The following is a 21,710-nucleotide window of genomic DNA, read 5'->3' on the forward strand; positions in this document are numbered from 1 at the left end:
TATTTTAACCTTTAGCTTTCTAGCACTAGATTCTGAAAATTAAAAAAATATTTGCATAATTTTGCCTTTTCTCTACACTACAGTTTTTCCATCTGAGGGATACTTTATTGGTAAACTGATTATTTTTCTTCAATGGATTCAATTTCTATTTAAATTTTGTACTAGCCTCTGTTTTATTTTCTTTTGCCTTTATTACTTGAAACATGTTAAGTGCTGATTTTTTGTTAAGCTATACATGTGCAGATTCTTTGTTAAGCTATCCAAGTGTTTTCAGAGATCTTTAAGAAGAAACTTTCCAACTGTATGACTTCACCTCACTTCTATTATTTACATTCCAACTCATAGTGGCCTTATCTACTGCCATTGTGGTTGATCTTTTGAAATTTGTATTTTTTGTTCGCTCCGTTCTCTTTCATTCTTTTGAAATCGCTCTTAGGAGCTGCAGTCAGGACTCATCCGTGTGTGGTGCCCCTGAGACTTTACAAGGTAATTGAGCCAGAAACATCATCCAGACATAATTACAGTCAGATATCGGCTCAATATCCATCAGATATTGTAATATTAATATTACTACACATTATTTCTGGAGCATACATTTTAAAGAAATAATATTGTGATAGTTATTAGTAGTTTATCCATGACTACTTTTCATTTGTTACATTCTTGCTGTAATCACATTCCTCAGAAATTAAATTACTTGCATAATTTTCACATCTACATTTTCGAATGATAAGATTATTTAAAAAAAAGGGGGCGGGAATTTGTGAGGAAATAGGGCCTATATTAATGATGACTGATAATTTAAAAATCACAACTACTACTACTTATAATTGAATATAAGTTTAACTATCATATATACTCAGACATTTTATTTTTTGCTCTGTTACATGAATTTTGTTATATCCAAGTATGATTAATTGAAAAAAGAACTGTAAAACATAAAGCTGTAATATGTTTCAATATCCTTCATCATTTTCTAACACAGAAATGTATTTCACAAAAAATATGCCATTTGCACATGCTGCTAAATTTCTTATACATATGCTGCTGGACATTAAAATTGCAAAATCATAAAGATGATAAATTAATATTTATTTTAGTAATATTTTGCAACAAGGGTGAAATGATTAAAATTTCAGATAATTACGATATAAAAAAATGCAGATCAGTTTTGCATGTAGCCATCATGAGTTGCCATAATTGCTTGTATATGGTTAGACACTGAATGGTACAAATCAGCAATTCTCAACCAGTGGTATGTGTACCACTGGTGGTACGCAAAGAAACAAAATACTCTTAATTCAAAAATATTGTGAAGAAAAAGAACAACTGATAGAAACTGTGATAGAATAACTGAAGTTTAAAAAAATAATGCACTTGTTAACTTAAAGCTGAACTGAAAAAAAGAATTTAAAGGCATTTCAAAGAAAGCTATTAAATGCTTATTCCCTTTTTACACAACCTTTAAACCTTTTACCAATTAATTGTGTGAATGAGAACTTTTTTCCCATGTCATATTTGGGAGAAAAAAAAAGTTGCAGAACAAAATTAAAAGTGATAATGAAATATCAAACGAAGCTACATGAAAATCACAATAAATTTCAAGAAAAAGAGAAACTCGGGAGAAATATGTTGAAAATCGGGTTTGCGGGCGTAAGGTCGGAAATCGGGAGAGCTGGCAACTCTACAATAGGGAACAGCAAAGGACATGGAAAATGTGTTTTGGATTGTGTTATTCTAAAAGCTATATCATGAAAATTTTGCCCTTGCTTTAGGAGGTTACAGAAACTTCCTTAAAAGCATTAACTTAATTTCAATATTACCTTTAATCCATACATAAGCAGATGCAGCAATTGCAAATACAAGTAAGAAAAGTATGAAACAGAATGTCTCCCGATTATTAGCAGTGACACGCTTTACACCAAACAGAATTGTTCTCAGCAATTTCCCTTGAGAAGTGTTGAAACTGGTTCTCAGAACATATGCAACACAGCCATTGTCAGCAGCTAAAAGCAGATACACACACTTAAAAAAATTAAACAAATTTCATAACCTGGACAAAAAAAGGGGGGACATATTTAAACAGCAAAATTTGCATATGGACAATTTAATCACGAAATTGCATAAAAGTAACTTTTCTGCAATTTAATCACAAAATTGCATAAAAGTAACTTTTCTGCAGTTAGAATTACAGTAAATAATGATATATTATATTAATTAAAAAAGACTGTATTACAAATGAATTTGAAGATATAAATTTTCAGAAATTACGTTTAACACTTAAAATCAAAGAAAATAGTTCAACAAAAATAATGGATTCATTCATGCATTAGATTTTTAGATTTGCTTTTCTAACATAAATGTAATGAGTCAAATAAATCCAGCAGTTATAATTATCAGCAAGTCTAACATAAAAAAAAAAAAAAAAAAAAAAAAAAAAAAAAAACCTAATAATAGAATAATGAAGAGATCAATGCCTGAAAAGATAATTTTAAAATTTTGTTGTTAAATAAAAAAATACCTTTCAGACCAGGACTAGTTTTTCCTGGTGGAGTATGCTGAAGAACTTTGGTTCCCCCATACAATATATGTAAACGGCCATGCTGATCTAAATCTAAAACATCATTAGGATCTAATTCTTCAATAGGTTCCTAAAAGAAAGAAAGGATGAAAATCACCCTAAAAAAATCACCTTTTGAAATTCAAAAGAACACATTTTATAATCTCTATTTATTATAAAAAGGAATAGCTTTACATATTTATTATATGTCTGTGGCAACATTAAATCCTTTACCATCATATTATTTATTAGATGAGTAGATTTATTAGTATTTATTACATGAATACATTTCCTTCATGATTTAATCAATAAAAAAGATGTTTCCCAATAGGTGATCTTAGATGTACTTTTTCCATGACATATTTTGGTTTTTGAAGTTACATTAAACTAACAGGATCTTGAAATGATGCTTCATTTTAAAATAACAAGCAAATCTCAACAGTCTGTCATGTTTGGTATAGAATAAAAAACAGAATGATTCATAAAGGGAAGTTCAAAAATTTAAATCTTTAAAACAGCCTTATTAAATTACTTACTAAATTTAAGTTTATCTGACAGAAAGAAAGGAATGTTTCATTTATTTGCAAATATTTTTTGCTTCATTTAAAATCTTTAAACAACTGTTGATTAAGACTACATAACATGAATTACTCTAAAAAAGTTTAAATAAAATGCTGCTGATTTTTTTTTTTTTTTAAGCGATTGAATTAATAATGCTTCCAATTCACTGAAGTTCATAGAATTAAATAAAGCAGTACATGTTTACTGAAATTCATAAAATTAAATACAGAAGTATAAAGTTTAACTGAATAAATGTTTTCTTGCCAGATTAATATTTTACAAAAAATAGGGGAAAAAATCCAGGAGGTTTGCAATGTTCAGTGATACCACTTCAAAGGAACTTCAAACTGACATAAACTGACTTTATAATATATAGTTCAGGTTATTGAACTTGTAGAGACATTAGGATTTTTTTAGAAACAGGCAAGATGAAAAATTAGCAACGCCTTCGCCAGCGTACAGACCACCACACCACAAGAGCGTGCTAGTAAGGTGGGAGAAATACCTTATATACTCCCCCTTTTAAAGGGCGACTGTTTTTTTTAGGGGGAAAGGAACCCAATAGCCAAATCCTGGATGTGGAGAATCATCATCCACCAATTTTTTAGTTCGGGCGCCGCTGTAGAGACATTAGATTTTTTAGAAGCATGAGACTTGAAAAATTAGCAACACCTTCGCCGGGAATCGAACCGCAGACTTCTGGAATACGTGCCCAGCGTGCAGACCACCACACCATGAAGGTGGGAGAAATACCTTATAAACTATTTTTAATTCAATTCTGATGTAAAGCATATCAACATTTAATTCGTTATTCTAAATTTTATATTCTTTGGTTCATTTAATTTTTATGGCAGAAATCTTCATTACAATCAGTGACAACATTAATATTTCCTGTGTAATATGCATATGTGCTCATCAAAGTGCGAGGATAAAAACTTTTTTGCCAAGATTTACTACTTATTTCTCACCTTATTTTGTCTGTTCGTTGTTAATGTCTGGCATCGTCTCTTGAGTGTTAATGTTTGAATATTTAACCTCTTGCAAGATGAGATTTCTTTTTTTAAATGTTAAATAGTGTTGGTTTTAATTGTTAGCTAAAGTTTGTGTTTTTTAGGACTTAAAGACCTTCTGCTGAAATCTAATGGAAATAAAACATCATATTTTCTTACACATTAATATTGAGAAAATCCCAAGTAGTGAAAGAGAGTTTATTAAAGTACTTTTAAATATGAAGAAAGTAAAATTAATAATTAATATACACAGTATTTCTGTTGATAAACTTAGTAATGTATCATGTCTTGAAGTAAATAAAATTAAGTACAAATATTAACAGATAAAACATATAAACAAAAGTCTTCATTAAACATAAATCATCATCTACAAATGTCTATAGTAGATTAAAACAACTCAGACCTCATATATATGTTATACAAAGGAAAAAATATAAAATTTCTATGCAGCCAAATCAGCACACTGAGCAGGATTCAAACCAGAATGCCTATTCTAAGATCACTGCATCTGTATACAACTTGAGTGAACAATATTGACTCAAAAAAAAAAAAAAAAAAAAAAAAAACCATTATGGACAGCCATCACAACTTATCGGAGAAAGCCATTCTGTGGGCCTCAGTTGGTGGGGGGTGGTGAGTCCATTTGACATCCAGAAGGCTTCAAGGAGCTTCAGACCAATCGCAGTACAGACGAGTGACGAAATTTATAGCGTGTGGTGGCTGAAGTTCTAGGAATATTCTCCCATTATGTCACTAACTCACACGCTGCATTTGTAGTTAAAAAAAAAAATGGCACAAAACAGTATTATGACCAACATGCAGCAGAATATGCTGCTGTGTTATGAGAAGGAAAATCACGTTTTAATGCAATAATTTAGGGTGTAGGAATAAAGAGTGATTTGGGATACCATGAAAGCAATGGTAAATAGATAAGAGTAAATGAATTAAGCTTTCTTCAAATATTTTTAGAAATAAACAATTTTAATCATTTAAATTTATAATATGATTAATTTGCATTACAATCTAATAGCAAACTAAGTTTTTTTTTTTTTTTTTTTTTTTTTTCATGCTTACATTAAAACTGTTTTCATGCAATTTATTTTACAGTTAATATTAGAAAAATATTAAGTAAGAAATTAGAAAGAAAATATTTCTTTCTTAATATTTCTTCCTTTTTTTTTATTTTCTTTTTCTATGAAAATTATTTCTTTCATGAAAAGAATAAAATTCATTTGCTATTACAGTATGGTCGATTGCTGCTGCATTCAGCTGTCACACATGCACATCAAAATGTTTTATTTTAAATAATTTATTCTATAATTAACATGAAAGAAAATATTTTTTTAATATAAAATATATAACCAAAATTATACTAATCTATCCTGTATGAGTGATTAATTCGTATTGCAATTATTGTCACACAATTACTAATACTTTTTTTTAATATTACATTGCTGTTATTTTAATTTCTTGTATATATAAAAACTGCTTATTTTAAATATTCTTCCTTCTCAAAAGATTTTATTCTGTGAAAATAATTAAAAGATAGTAATATTATTTTCATAATGCAAGTACTAAAGTAAAAATAATCAGTGTAGGTCTCCTGAAGTTGAAGTCCTTGTCAAACCAGCATTTCGACACATTAAATAGAATACTAATAATAACCAATATCTCTTTTACAATATAAAAATGAGAACTCTGCTATGAATTTTTTTTTTTTTTTTTTTAAGTTTGCAAAGAAACAATGATTTTTTAATACTAACAGATTACAAAAGTACTATTCCATGAACAAACGCTCAGTCTTATAGCAGTACTTTATAGAATCATACAATAATAATGCAGTATAATTCTGCTAATAAGCCCAACAGCGGCCGAGCAGTAGAGTCGCTGAACGTAGGTAGTTTGGTCCGAGGTTCGAATCCCACAAACGAGCTGGCCGCATCGGCGTTTTCATGGCTTTCCCCATATGTAACGTGTATACGAACCAGTTTTCATCAGAAAGTACTCCCTTAGAAACCAGTTTTAAAATGTAATAAAATTACACACACACGCACGCGCACACACACACACACACAAAAAAAAAAAAAAAAAAACTGAGAGCCTTCAGATTTTGTATTACCCCCAAAGAACCTTTTTTTAACATTTTGGGTGTTACTTTTATTTACTAAATATCATGTTCTTCGCACTTAAACCATAAAATTCAATTCAACAGCAATATCATATGATTTAAAAAGAGCATATCTTCAGAATTTCCGATACAAAGTCTCGCGCGCTAGAGATAAAAAAAAAATTCCCCCCCTTTTTTTTTTTTGGTACAATGTTGCCATTGTTCGCTTTGAAATCGTTGAGTTTCTTAACCCTCATAAATGCTTTACAAAATATGAAATAGATAATAAAACAAATCCCCAGTTCCAAATTTGGGCCTCCAGATGCCTATATTAGGATGCAGGATTACGTTATTCAAAATATCATGGCTCTAGGTACCGTTGTTTTATCACAGTGGGAGAAACATTCATACATTTATGCAGATTCCTCGTTATTTAATTTCTTCAAATATAATACAGTGCGATAATATTTGGTGGCATCGAATTGAAAAGCAAGACGCCATTTATCGTGAAACACCACAAAATGGCAAAACGAAATTAATAGCCATTCTGGACTAAAACTTATTTTTAAAAATATCACACTAGTAGTAGTGCTGCTACTGGAAAAATATTATAAAGCTATTTTATAGTTTTTATCTTTTTTTTTTTTTTTTTTTTTCAATTTTTATTTTACAGTAGTGTGAATTCCGCGTAATAATGAACGACATTCCTTTTTTTGTTCACAGTATTGTTTGTAAGGTATTCAACTGTTAGATTTTAAAATAAACAAAATTCTTGCTGTACATAAATTGAGTAGAAGCTTATCGGATGTCTATATTTGTATTAAATAAAGAAGGTTTATTTGCTTGATAAGCTTATTATCTTCTACATTTTTAAAGCATATAATTACAATTTATATCTATAATTTCAGGAATAATATACATAAACTTTCAGTAGAAATTGCATTCTTGTTTTTGAATGTGGCTCCAAATACTCTCTCAGTTCATGGCAAATTAAAATAACTATAAATTTTGGCAATCTGAAATAAGCAATAAAAACACCTTCTGGCAGAGCAAAAGCATCAACATATTTTCTATAAATTCGCCACCGATTCAGAGATCTACAACTGTATTCTCCGTTTAAATATGAAAGAAATCAGCGGCAAAAACACATACAAAACCATTGCCTACTTAGTACGTCAACTGAACAACCCTGATTGACAATGCGACAACACATTTTTGCGCGCTATCGACAACTTCCGTACTCGGAGAATATAAGATGTCGGGCAGACCTGTTTTTTTCTAGCAGCGACGTCTGGCGGCCCACAACTTGCTGTCGACTCTCGTAGCATAGAATAACCATCCTGGGTTGAATAACAAGTACTTGGCAGCATTATCTATTTAGCCGCGGGTAAGTCCTATCATGGTTAATATTGCAACCACTTCCTTTATTTTTGAAGAAGATATTTATTAAACATTTTGAAACACAACAGAATGATTATTAAATATAAAGCAAATAAACCTACATGTATATAGTACACTTACTGTGTGTGTTATTGATTATCAGATGTATACTTGGAAATATGCCGAAAATCAGCCACAAATAGAAACCAATAGTGGATAATCAAAAAACATCAATATCACCACAAGCATTGCAAATAAAGCACAGAATCAATTTGCTCAGTCATTCTTATAAACATATTAAAACACAGATATACCAAAAGGGGGGAAAATGGAGTTTTCATTTCACATATCTGAGTAAATTACTTTAATATGATGTAACAAATAAATAAAATTTCACTATCCCAAACTAATATGAGTTTAAAATGTGTGCCTCATTTCTTTACATATATGATTATGAAAATCCTGGGCATGCTTATTTTAATTTAATAAGAAAAATCAGTATTCATATTACACATTTATACGTACTTTCATCTGTGGTACTGATTCCCCAGTTAACATAGATTCATCAACAATGCAAGGTCCTCGCAGTAAAACTAAATCACAGGGAACTAAATTATCATGCTGAGATCTTCCTAAATGAGAACAAATGTCGGTAAAATATAGCATCAGTAATCTTACAAATAAACTTGTTTATTATGAAAAAGTGTAATTAGGTTTGAATTGGCTTTCATTCATATCCTTATATTCAAAGTTAGAACATCATTAAAATGTTAATTTCAAGTGTTTAAAGCTAATTCTTATAACATTAATAGTACCATTATAGGAAATACAGATTCAAATAAGATTTAAGAAACTGTCCTTAACAGTATGATAATTAACAGAGGTTAATTGATTGCTATACTTTGGGCTTAAGTTCAAATCCTTGATAAATCCTTTTAAGAGACTGACAGTATGAGAAAAACATTATAAGATAGACCTGAACATTAAAATTATATAAATACAAAAAATTATATAATTAAAATAAAAACTAATTAATCACAAGAAATATCAGAAATCTGCACAATTTTTTGATATCCTCGGAATCTTGAAAAAGGTTACAAGCTAATGCTGTAATAAAGTAACTATCGTAACATTAACGTACAAGTTACTATTGTGTTTGTGCAGATGCAAACTTTATTGTTAAAGATTCTTTTTAAATCTCTATCTGAAACTTCAGAAGCTGGATTACATTAGAACTAAAATGAGCAAGTTACTTAAAATGAGATGAAGGTAGAAATTTTTATACCAGAACTCTCAAATTAAAAATTTTTATTATTTTATTTTGAAAAAGTAATTTTGTACATTGTAAATATGTATTACAGACTATTAGAAGTATTACAAAATACGAGATGAATTTCCTACGAAGGTTAAGATACAAGCATACTCAAATATCAGTACACAGACATCTAATTTCTTTTTGATGGGGCAAAATATTCAAACAGAATTTCAATTAGTTTCTTGCTATTTTTACCTATAGAAACTATATCACCAGGTACCAAATCACAACTTGGAATAGGCCTCCATCTTCTGTTACGGTAAACCTGTAACAAAATAAACTTTTAAATTATACCATTTCAGGAAAAAATGATAAACTACTTTTGATTTATATTTAGCAAATATCTAAGTTACAACTTTTATCCTGAACAAAATTATACTTTCTGATTAAACACATTCCTCTCCAAAAAGTCCATAACTCGGTGACTTTATAGAGCATTTGTGAACTCATTGGCAACTATTTTCCACCAACTTATGTGCAAAAGGTAACAATCTTTTTTAAAATGGTGGCTTGCTAAGAGCTTCATATAAAATTAAAAAAGCAAGACACATCAATAATAACACACTATTTCTTTTTTCAAGAAATCCTTCTTTTTTCATGCTGTTGTTCTCCTTATATATACAGCAACTGCTTTTCACTTATAAAATCACCAAAAAATTACATAAAGTCGGGTCTGTAGAACTTAACTTTTCATGACTTTTAGATGGGGTATGTGAATATTCGGAAAGTATCAAAATAAATAAATGCAAAAGTTCTACATGGCAAAATTTATGAGCTTCCTGTTATTCCTACAATTTTTGTACCAATAACTGCCTTAAAAAGCAACCAGATATCTTCCTATTTTTAAATTTTAATGCTTTCATACAGTTTTAGATTTCACGGCCTTTTTATGAAATGGTAATTTTAGAAATGAATGAATGTTCTTGCATGGCTATTTTGAACATGCAGAATTAATCCAATAGCAGGCACTTGCCAATTCAACATTAGCCACTGCTAAGGCCAAAAGTGGTGGCCACTTTATGGTGGAGGTATCTAACAGGTGACTACCATTGACTCCTATACAGGAACGGCCAGTTACAACCATGCCCTTTGGTACTGCAATAGGCTCCCCTAACTACTCTTTCATCTGGACAACTGAACACGCAAAGTTTACTGATGCAAATAGAACACACACTAAATTATCTTGTATGACAGTCAAGTAAGCAAAGATAAAAGGTAACTAAAAGGTAAAACACATTTAGTTAATTTCTCTTGCCTTGAGATTCAAATCAACTACTCTGTTCTATTCCATGTAATTGCTGCTCGAGATATACTCATAAAGAATCTCACAATAAAATAAGTTAGAATTCAAGTTCCAATTCAATTTATGGTTTAAATAAACAGATAATTATTAACTATCTTATTATTTAACTCATAAAATACTACCTGATTAAGTTTAATTTTGTATATAAATGACCATACTTTTGCGAGTTACAGTTTTATAGAGATCTCTTCAAATAGTTACTACAGATGAGCAGAAAGAAATTAATCTATCACATTTAATATTAGCAACAGCAAAAATCAACACCTCTAAGTAACTCAAGCAAAATTCAGAGATTAAACAAATCCTCATTAATGCCTAATGCTTAACACACACACAAAATACTGCTGATATCATTCATATAGTTAACTTTAAAATACAATATAGCTAATGCTTTCAAATTTAATCTCTCAAAAATAACTTATCTCTGTAACTAAAATCTAAAGCTTACGTAGGTTTGCTTAGATTCTGGAAACTTTGTGAAAATTGCTCTTAGATGAGGGAAAAAAAAACGTGTTTCCTCAAAACTTTCTATAATTCAAGTTTTAAATTAACTATTTTCATATTTTAAATGCTAATGGATTCAGAACTACAAGATCTACTATTGCATACAAGACATTTGTATACAAAATGCTTTATTAAAAAGTCAATTGTACAGACCTATACCTTAAAATGATTACCTAAAATGCAACAAATAAACAAACACACAAAAATAGCATCATAATTAAATAGACTCAGATATTATACAATTTTAATGTACATAATATTGGTTGATCTTTGGATTATGGTAACTTGGTGATTTTTTGGCGAAAATTTGGCGACCAACTCTGCTACAGCAACCCTCTATTTTTTTTTTCCGCCGCCATTTTGTCTTCACCACGAAGTAAAGACATGTTTCTCTTCTTTTTATTTACTGAACACTTTTTCCAACAATCTACTAGCCGAATTACACTTATGCTAAAAATTTTATGTAACAAAACTGCTTAATCATGACAAATATTAACTGCAAAATTGGGAAAAAGTGCAGAATCGCAAACTCCTTGCCGCGTTTTTTAAAATCGCACATACACAGTAACCATGCACACGTCGACTTATTTTTACTTAAAAAAACATCACAGAATTGCACAAAAATGGCATTGCACACACTCTTAACTATATCCATGTACACTGCTTTTTTCTCATAAATTAGAAAAATTTCATGAAAATGCATGACAATTTTCTAAATCTTTAAATCCGGTAAAAAGAACATATATGAAATTACCTGATCGCGAAAAAGTATATACCCTTTCAAAGATGAACATTTCCACATATAAAATAAATAAAATATCCAAAAACTTTTACCTCTAAATTATCTATTATATTATAAACGTCACCAACGAATTCATACCGCTAACATTACAAATGGTTACAAATACTTAGTGTCAAATATTTAAATTATTTCCATGCACGTTTACTTCCACTCAAACATATACCCTGTTTCACACAACACAGAATAAAGCTAAATACAAAATTTCCAGATTTTTTCCGAGATTTCCCCCCTTTTCCAATTAAAGAACTGTAATTCGTCCATTAATGTCACATGACATATCTCATGACCTCTCATTTCCCTCACACAAAATAATGCATAATCGGAACTGAGTACTTCTCACATTATTACCAAAGTCCTAGGTAGTAACCTTTATCGCCTTCAAAATGTCGCTAAACTACCAGTTACCATATTCCAAAGATCAGCCCATAATATTAAATATGATCTTATACAGTCAAAAGTCTTTAATCCGGACTCGTCGGGACTTCGGTGATTCCGGATTATAGATCATCAGTTTAAATCTGGTAAGATGGCATGCAGAAATTATAAAATTAAAAATATAAAACTGTAATTTATAAAATAATGAGCAATTATGATCTAAAGGGTATCAAAATTTACAAAAAAAAGCTTAATATTTATTTGTTTACTTTATTAAATATTTCTTTCAACGCGCGCATGCGTAAAGCATACATTATGCATAGCCGAAATTAGAAAATTGCAACCAGAAAACTATTTGATTTGTATTCGTGATATTTATAATGACGAGGAATTTGATTTAAATCATATCAAAGACGAAGTACATCGAGATGAAATACTACATTTAATAAGGAATTATAAAGCCGAATAAAATAAAAACATCTGCCCTGAAGATAACGATAGTGTTGACAGATCAATTTCCAGTTCATTGCTCTCTGCCACGTCCCCCCCCCCGTGCAGAGCAGCGTGAAATTGATAAACAGATTTCGGAACGGTTAGATAAACAAAGGATATGCCTTTATCCATTTTTTGGAGCAATTTTACTTTTTGTTTGATGGACATCGAAACATACTTTCGTTTTCGTAGATCCTTTGGGAGCTCCAGCATCGGAAATTCTATTTGACATAATCGAAAGTTCAAGCTTACTTTTATAAAATTGCTCTTACAGTCTGCAAAAAATAATAAGCCGGATCCAATTCGAAGATTAAGGAACAACGCAATCATCAACATTAACTGAAATGGACAATTAGATAATTTTAGCTTATACCGTCCGTTATACATTAAACGCGCAGTGGAAACGTATTCTGCGCTTGTGCACACGCAAATGCGCAGTCGTAAAGGTCTTACGCACACGCTTAAATGCCTATGTGCATGCGTCAACGCGGCGCATGCGCAGAAAGTTTTTAGCTTTGAGGTCCGGATTATAGATCATTCGGGATTATGGGTGTCCGAATTAACGACTTTTGACTGTATAAAATATTTAAAAACTGCCTTGCAATCAACATTTTGGAAATATTAGATTAACTCAAATGATGCTTTTTCAGAAAATTTCCTGCAACAGTGAAGCTACTATAAAAGCAATATCACCAAGGGAATAAAATAAAATTTCAAAAACAAACCTGTATTGAATAAGGCTTATTTCCCATCTTTCTAATCTCGGACAAATTCCGTAACTGTTGCTGTACAAGAGTACATTCAAAAGCAATTAACATGATAAGTGTAAACACGCTATAATACCAGTATTCATCCAAACACCATAGAGCAACACAGAATACTTGGAATACAAAAAAAGGTGCAGTTGCTCGTTCTTTAAACAATTCCATAAACTCAGGTACAACCATTTCCAACCTAAAACAAACAAAAATGTGAGAAAATGCACATAAATACAAAGAATTGCAAGTTTAAAATCATACAAAAATAATTTATACACTTGTTTTAAAATATTCATAATAAAATAATACACTAAACTGAAAAAAATATTTAGAATTTACACATTATCCCATATTGAATATTATCCTGTCGAATGTGAAAGCTGGCTACCCTCAAATCAAGAAAGTTCATGAAGATAATGCAAAGTTGCACTAATTGTTTCTCAAGAATTCTGAAGGAACTAACATCTCTTTATTTAATAAAAAAATCAAGACTTGATCTGTACCATTTGTGTGCTTTGTAAAAAGGCTTATTTAAATTTCTACTATTTTATTAGTCCCTCTGATTTTACCAGAACCTCCATTTAGCACACTATTAATACAAATGTCCCACAGATAATTGTTCCAATCTACCGTTGTTTTGTCAGTCATGTTTAGCTGATCACATTATAGCCATTAACACATACTTTTTAGGTAAAAACTTATGAATTTGAAAATAATTCCCAGCTTGCTTTTCTGCAAAGAGCAAGTTCTAAATTTTAATCATTTTCCCCCAAATGCAAGAAAAAAAAACATAGCATTGTAATGTGTGATTGCGGTGATTTTGACTGTTGGGAAAATAGTTCTCGGTGTTTATTTCTGTGTTGGATGTCAGTTAGAAAGTATGTTGAAATTTTGTGCTTTACACCATAAAATGGCTCCCGGTGGTAAGATTAAACTGAAGTTTCTGTACGATTTGGAATGAATAAGAAAGAAAACAGTGATTCGCTGGTGTGTAAATGAAGATTTAAATGGTTTTGTTCACCTCTCAGTAAATTACGCAGTGACATTTAAGGATCTGGAAGCCAGAGCTCATACAACACTATGGAAATTATGTGGGGTGTAATAAAAAGGGACTTTTTAAAGAAATGCCATTGGCAATATGGAGGATATTTTCAATTTTTAGTTTTGTGAATTTATGTGGCAATGGCAGTATATAGATTCTAGTCACTATTGCGATTATCTAAACTATTTCCAGATTTTTAACTACACGGTCCTCAATGAGGATCAATTTCTACGACCTTATGCAGCCTTTGCACTAAATTGTGATGAAAATCATCCTACTTAACTCAGGATTACAATAACTCAAGCAGCAATTGCCAAAGTCACAACCTGGGAGGGTGACCTCCCACATGACCATAGACTTCGTACATCTCCAACTTCTGCATCCCAGAACGCATTTTCATTCACCAAGAACCTTGAAACAAGGCTTATTATCCCTTTTTCCTTGACAGAAAAATCAGTTTTTCTGATTTATGCTTCAAATAACTTTATAAATTGTGTATTTCTTTATTTTTTATGCAATTCTGTATTCACCAATTGCAAGACTGCAGCAAATCATGTGACTCAGCATTTAAGTACAAATTTTTCACGTTTCACATGATCCACGTGACCCTCCAACTGGATTTTGATTATTTTACACCTGTGTATATAGTTAATTATTTAATCCAGAACTTTCTATTTTTAAAATTAATGATTGTGCACCTAAGGGCTTTAAATTATCATAGAAAACTACGAAATCACAGATTTTGATACAAGTTTTTTTGAAATTTACTCAATTCATATTGTCAAAGCCAATGAGAAGATGGCACAACATCACGTGACCCTCAAATTAGACTATGCTTATTTTTGCACTGTTTTCTTATTTATGTATATATGTATACAGAACAAAGTCCGAAATCTGGACTGGTTGGGATTATGAAAGCTTTATGGATTCTTGAAAGCTATGATGATGCTGGGCACTATCGAGGAAACAAAATAAGAAATTGTTCTTTTCCTTACTTTAGTAATTTGTTGTAGAAATATTTACAACAGTTTATTGAGATTATAATTATCTTATGTTTTGGATGCTATTTTACTTGGGAGGGTGTTGCATGTAAACAGGAATAGCACCAAAAATGTCGCCAATTTTCGCCAAGGAGTACCCTGAAGTATATTTTTTCTAAAATTGCATATGCAAATGTCATTTTGTTCCATTTTACTTTCAACTGAAATATATTTTTTATATCTGAATATTTTTCGGTCTTTCCATCTTTTCCTAACAGTGCTTGGTGATTTTTTTTTTTTTCTGTGGACACTATTAACACAAAAACATCATTATTTTTTCTACAACATATGAGACTCAGATGATTATTTTTTTAAGATTTAAAATGATTACCTTTTTTTAAATTAGTTATAAAATTATGAGAATTTACAAATAAAGTAAGACATACTCATTTTTTCCATATTTGCTTTCAGCTGATTTCAGTTCAGAATCATCAGCAAAACCTTTACATTCTTGGTAATATTTAAATGGAAGATTATCTGGAAATGATAAGCCACGAAAAGACTTCTTATCAAAGTCATACAAATATTTAGTCTTCTGAAACTTAAACCAGACATTTACACCTTCTTCATCCTATTGAGAGAGAAGAAAAGATAAATGCATCATACAAAATATACGACATATACAGATACAGTTAATCAACCAATTTTAAATTTATGGAAAAGAAAGACAAAGAACATAATCTTTACATCCATAACAACAATAATCTTTACAATAATAATAATAAACATAAGATTCTACAAAATAAGAACAAGAATAAAATAAAATGCACTTACCATGAATGAATGCTTCTTCGAACAGCAGAAATACCATTTTCAAACATCACTAAAACAATTTCACCGTAAATTTGTTAAAAGCATCTTCTCTCGTTTCAGAACAACAACGGGAAAATATATAAACCACCAAATAAAATTCAATATCGCATTTCCGATTATAAGTAGGCAACAGAGCTTTAACATGCCACCACGTAATCTCCATCGCATTTATATGACAGCCAGACTCACTATCCACAAAATTGATATTATCTTTCAAAAATAAATGTTCAAAACCTTCTTCTCCTAAATACTCGTAGAATTTTCAGCCACCTGAAAAAATAGTTGTACCAGGCATGCGACTAAAATTTTGCCAACAGTAAAATCCAAGTTTCCACGTAAAAAGGGTTTCCATAGAAACTAACATCACCCCCATTGCGCCAAAAGCCAGTGCACGACACATATCGCCACATTTGGCGACCTAAAGGTGCATATAAGAGTAGTACCAATAACATTCCTAAAAAACTACGAGGGTCAAATAAAAAAAAAAAAAATTGAAAACATGATAAACATCTGAATTCACATGCCATTGTTCGTTCTATAAAGTGGCATGCAAAAGAAATTGCCACAATACCAAATTAAAATTGCCAACCTACTTGCGATATACACCTTTGTTCTGTCACATATTTTCCGAGCAAAGTAGATGCAAAAGCTATTAAAATCCATTGGTTGAAAATCCAGTATGGTGGCGCATGTTTATCATTGCATCAAGGTTATGAGTGGAGTAGGAAGTTCAATGACAAATTCCACATGAGAGTGGGTGAAACAGCTGCAAATCCAAACATTAGACATGGGTAAGCACACCACATTATTCATGATGTGGTTAAGTTTCACAAAGTATCTGCAAGGTGGGTGCGACTGCATCTCACTTTAGAATTTAAAGAGCAACGCACTGCCATCTGTGAAGAATGTTTGCAATGATCTGAAGCAGAAGACGATGGCTTCCTTGTGAGAATGGTTACAAGAAATAAAACCTGGGCCCATTACCACCAACCTGAAACCAACACAGCAAATAAGTAATGGTGCCATTCCTATCATTAAAACCCAAGAAGTTCCAGGTGCAGCCATCTGTAGATCTGCAGGAAAGGTTATACTGATTCTCTTTTGGGAAAAATGACACATTATCTTGGAACACTACACCATCACCAGAATATCATACTCTGATACGTTGAAAAATATCTTTGGCCTGAAATCAGATCAAAGCAATATGGATGTCTGGCTACAGGTGTTATTTTGAAACATGATAATGTTCGACCTCATACAGTTCATGCACCAGCTACAAACCATCACTGACCTTCACTTTGATACTCTTCCACATCTTTCATACTCACTAGACCTTGTTCCAATGATTCCCACATATTTGGACCACTCAAAGAGGTGATGGGAAGAAAGAAATCTCATGCCACTGAAGGAGGTGCATGTATGGGCTGTGCATATGACCACAAGACTTTTTTTCACAGATGAATCTGTGCACTTCCTGTGTATTTGAGGAAGTGTACCAAACATCAAAGAGAAAGTCAAAAATATGTTACATTCGCCTTCCACTTTTATTCAATAAATCACACATAAAAAATATTTAAGATTTTTATTTGACTCATCCTCGAATATGGTTTTATTTTTCTTGGTTCTTTTCGAGTATTATAAATATTGCACAAAAAGACCTAAACTATACAAAAACTTCTCTAGTAATCACAGTTATACAGTAGATAGCAATTTAGAATGCAAAAACATACTTTGGAATACCTTACACAAGTATACTAACTGTATTGTGCAAATGAGAGGAAATTAAATACAAAATAAAATGCAAACCTTTATCCTAAAAAATTTTTCCTTTTCATTTGATATTAAAAAAAAAAAAAAAAAAAAAAATTGTATTAGAACAATATGCTAAAATGCTATGAAACCATGCCCATTCATAGCTTATTAATTATATCACAAAGTCTACTTCAAAATTACACAAAAATTACAATAAGATAACTCATTTCACAAAATTAAAATCAACACAAATCATTTACCACAAATACCTGTTACAAACATTACCAAAAAGACATAATAAATTCCCCATAAGTGTTAATTCAATACATGAATTTTTTTTTGTTTCTTCCATAAACTCTCACAAATACATCTGCATATTTTTCATATTGCTCCATGCATGTCTTGTCCACTTTTTAACATTAAACAGATATTAAAAGGAAGGCACAATTAATGTTCTTTTAATAATAAAAGGAATTTTGAAATTTTTATACATCTGCACTTCAAATGATAAAATATTTCTAACGCCAGACAGCAGTTTTGAATTTTTCTTGATATTAAAGATACTTTTGTTACATTATATACATCACAAGAATGATTTTAAAAATGAAATCACTATTTTGAACACTTTCAATAATTAAATTTCATTCATGGTATCTATTCATAAAATAATGAGCTATTTTCAAAAATATGTGGTTGGAAACTTTAAATTTGTGAAAATAAGTTAAATGACACATTTAAATGTAAGCACACATTACAAAAAATGAAAATAAATAGAATAAAATAATAAAAAAACAAAATAAGCATTTACCTTAGATTGATGAAGATGTACTAGTTCAGAAGAACCATTATTTGGTGTTGGAACAACTTTCACATAACATGCCTTTAACACATCAGTTTGCTATATATGGGAGAAATTACATTTTAACAAATTTACATTTTTATGTAAAAACTCCATAAATTTCTATAACATCAAAAAAAAAAAAAAAAATACAGGAATAAAATATACACAAAATATGTATGCTCAGAAAGACTATCATTTCTTCATCAGAAAACATAAATATTCTAAAATAATCTATTTTTCAAGTATTCGATTAAATAATTAAACCTGTTTAAATGCAAATAAAAATATTTTCACTTATTACATTCATGTGACAAGTACCATTCACTAGTAGGAAAAATAAAATGATCCGCTTCTAGTATTGTTACAGCTTTCTAGAGCAAATTTGTTATTCCCCTTTTAGTCATTTTTATATTTAAAAATATTGCTTACATTTATATATACAGTATACCTCACTAGAAAAACATTTGATTTTATTTAATAAGAAACAATTTTTTTAGGACCGTGACACCTTATAAGAATTTGAAACGTATAAAAATTGTATTAATGACACAAACTTTCAAAATTATTCATGAATATTTTTTTAAGTTAATGCTACAATAATTACATTCTTACAACATATTCTGCATAAACATAAATGCCGTCATTTAATTTGTTACGATGCATGCCGTAAGCAATTTTGTAAACAAAAGAATTAAAAAACTCCATGATATTACTTACTCTATTACAAGAGAGTAAACACTGTATATGAACAGACCAATGGCAAAACAGACAAGTTAAAATTTGGAAAATTCCTATGATGGCTACAGCTATCATGCCGGCTTCAAAATACTCAGAAACTCCATAACGAAATGCCCATATGTAAAACCATATGAGATAAAATATGACAAATGGTCCAACATAGCCATGAAACAAAAGACGGCGAGATGTATATAATGTAACACTCTGTACTAAATCATCTACAGCATATGCTTTCACCGCCATCTTGTTTACAAGCACACATCAACAATTGTGAATAGAAGTTGAAGTTAGTAGTCTTTAAAAATGAACGCTGTAGGCAAGGTCCGTAGAAAGAACAGGTTAGCTCACTTGGGGTAAGCAAACGAAAATGCGTTCTCGCTGTCTATTGGCTGAAGTTTTCTCTCCTCAGATCAACATAGATTTTTGCTTTGATTTAAGCTGAATGTAAGCTTGTGCGCGACTGTGGAAACTCATTCGGTTTTTTTTTTTTTTTTTTTCCTCTCAAATATAATTAAATTTATGTAGTATAATGGTTGGTACGCACTGCGAGATTGCATTATGCACCAATAATGTAGGCAAAATAAAAAATAATCAGCAAAATGTATTATTTCATAGGTATAGAAACTTATAATGTTTTTTGATTTGATGCAAGTTATTTTTAATTTTCGGGTTACTTAAATTAATTTATTCATTAATATATAGAGAAACTTCTACGCATTTTATTAGGTGTATTTAAATGCCAACGGTTTTGAATATTGTTGTGAATTGTGACAGATGCATATGCTTAAATAGTTTTAAATTATGTGTATGTAGCTCACTGCATTAACTAACTCGTGTTACACATGGAAAAACGGCCATGCAACCAGGCTTTTCTTCAGGAATTGAAGTAAAACCACCAGTGTTCAGCTGATGGGCCTTGTCAATTACTTAGAATTTGAGCCTATTGTACTGTTAATATGGTACATGCCAGAAATACAATATCATTAATACATGGGGTTCATGTAAGCAATAAGAAGGACTAAAAACACCGCAGAGTACAGAATCCAACATATTAGAAGTCCACATTTCATTTGGCGAGCAAATTAAATTGTATTATTATACTTAAGGCTATCAGTTCTGGATGATTTAGTTACAGTAATTTTGCAAAGATAGTAAAGCAGTTCCTTCAGCAATATTAATTTTCTAATTATTAAGGCTTTTTTCTTTCATATTATTTGAAAACAGAGTAATACACAGCATGCATTTAAATGCAATCAAAATTTAGGAAATGTATGATTTAAGAATATAGAAACGTTTAAAAAACAAACATGCTAAAATTCTTGTAAAATATAAAATTTCATTTTTTATCATAACTTGTTATGATTTGTATTATGAATGAATAATATAACTTAAGCAAATATTTTATTTATTATAGTTTTAAAATTTGCATTCCATTACTATACAGTGCACTAGGATATATTTCATACAAAATTTCATTTATAAAATTAAGATCCATATTTACTAAGATTTTGTTGAATGTAGTGTTTAAAATTTAGCACCAATTTTGACTTCTGCATTTAGTTATATAAATTTACCTGCAGAATTATATTTTGCTAGTATCTACGAATGTAATCATTATGTCTGTGGGGATATTGTACACAGGTCATCATATTAAATAAACATCCCCCCTTTTTCCAAGTGTTCACAGAAAGTACGATGACAGTAAAATGACGTTAAGATAAACTGCATAATGTTTTTATGAGTGCACTTATCTGTGTATGAATAACATTTTTCCACAAATAAACTGACAACTCTAATTTTTTTTTATTCATAGAATGGTTAAACTGAATATGCTAAATGAAATGTAATATTTAAGTTATTATATAAACATATTTCTTTTTTGATACCAAAACAAACACATACAGCATTCAGTCCTATTAATATCTGCCCACCAGCGGCCAAGCGGTGAAGTCGCTGAACACTGGTAGTTCAGTCCGAGGTTCGAATCCAGCGAACGGGCTGGTTACATGGGCGTTTTCGTGGTTTTCCCCATGTGTAACGTGTATACGAGCCAGTTTCCCTTAGAAAGCTGGCCCACCAGCGGACGAGCACCGAATGTAAGTCGCTGAAAACTGGTAGTTCGGTCCGAGGTTCGAATCTCGCGAACGGGCTGGCTGCATGGGTGTTTTCCCCATGTGTAACGTGTATACGAGCCAGTTTCCCTTAGAAAGTCTTCCACGAAGGCATCCTTCCATTCAGGCGCATAGCCATCGAGGCTTTACCATAATCACACACACCACCTATTATAATGTTACGAATTTGGTATTTAAAAAGCTAA

The 21,710-nt window shown here is 30.8% G+C and overlaps 1 protein-coding gene across 2 annotated transcripts in view; it reads right to left on the reverse strand.

The window, feature by feature from the left end:
• The window catches only part of LOC118195582 (endoplasmic reticulum transmembrane helix translocase), a 58,677-nt gene extending 39,031 nt beyond the window's left edge, over positions 1–19,646 (reverse strand). Inside the window, exons 1-8 of one of the 2 annotated variants that reach the window (XM_085825912.1) lie at positions 19,373–19,646; positions 18,623–18,712; positions 15,636–15,820; positions 13,135–13,363; positions 9,129–9,198; positions 8,144–8,250; positions 2,522–2,651; positions 1,824–2,006 (exon numbers count right to left, since the gene is read on the reverse strand). In XM_085825912.1, coding sequence (XP_085682038.1) covers positions 1,824–2,006; positions 2,522–2,651; positions 8,144–8,250; positions 9,129–9,198; positions 13,135–13,363; positions 15,636–15,820; positions 18,623–18,712; positions 19,373–19,636 — 1,258 coding nt within the window. In that variant the 5' untranslated portion in view covers positions 19,637–19,646. The remainder of the gene's footprint in view (positions 1–1,823; positions 2,007–2,521; positions 2,652–8,143; positions 8,251–9,128; positions 9,199–13,134; positions 13,364–15,635; positions 15,821–18,622; positions 18,713–19,372) is intronic. The other variant, XM_085825914.1, reaches the window with a different exon arrangement.
• Between the last annotated feature and the right edge of the window lie 2,064 nt (positions 19,647–21,710).

Source organism: Stegodyphus dumicola, chromosome 10 (assembly GCF_044657685.1).
Source record: "Stegodyphus dumicola isolate Sdum_Otavi_A_Nest chromosome 10, ASM4465768v1".
Classification (NCBI taxonomy): Eukaryota; Metazoa; Arthropoda; class Arachnida; order Araneae; family Eresidae; genus Stegodyphus; species Stegodyphus dumicola.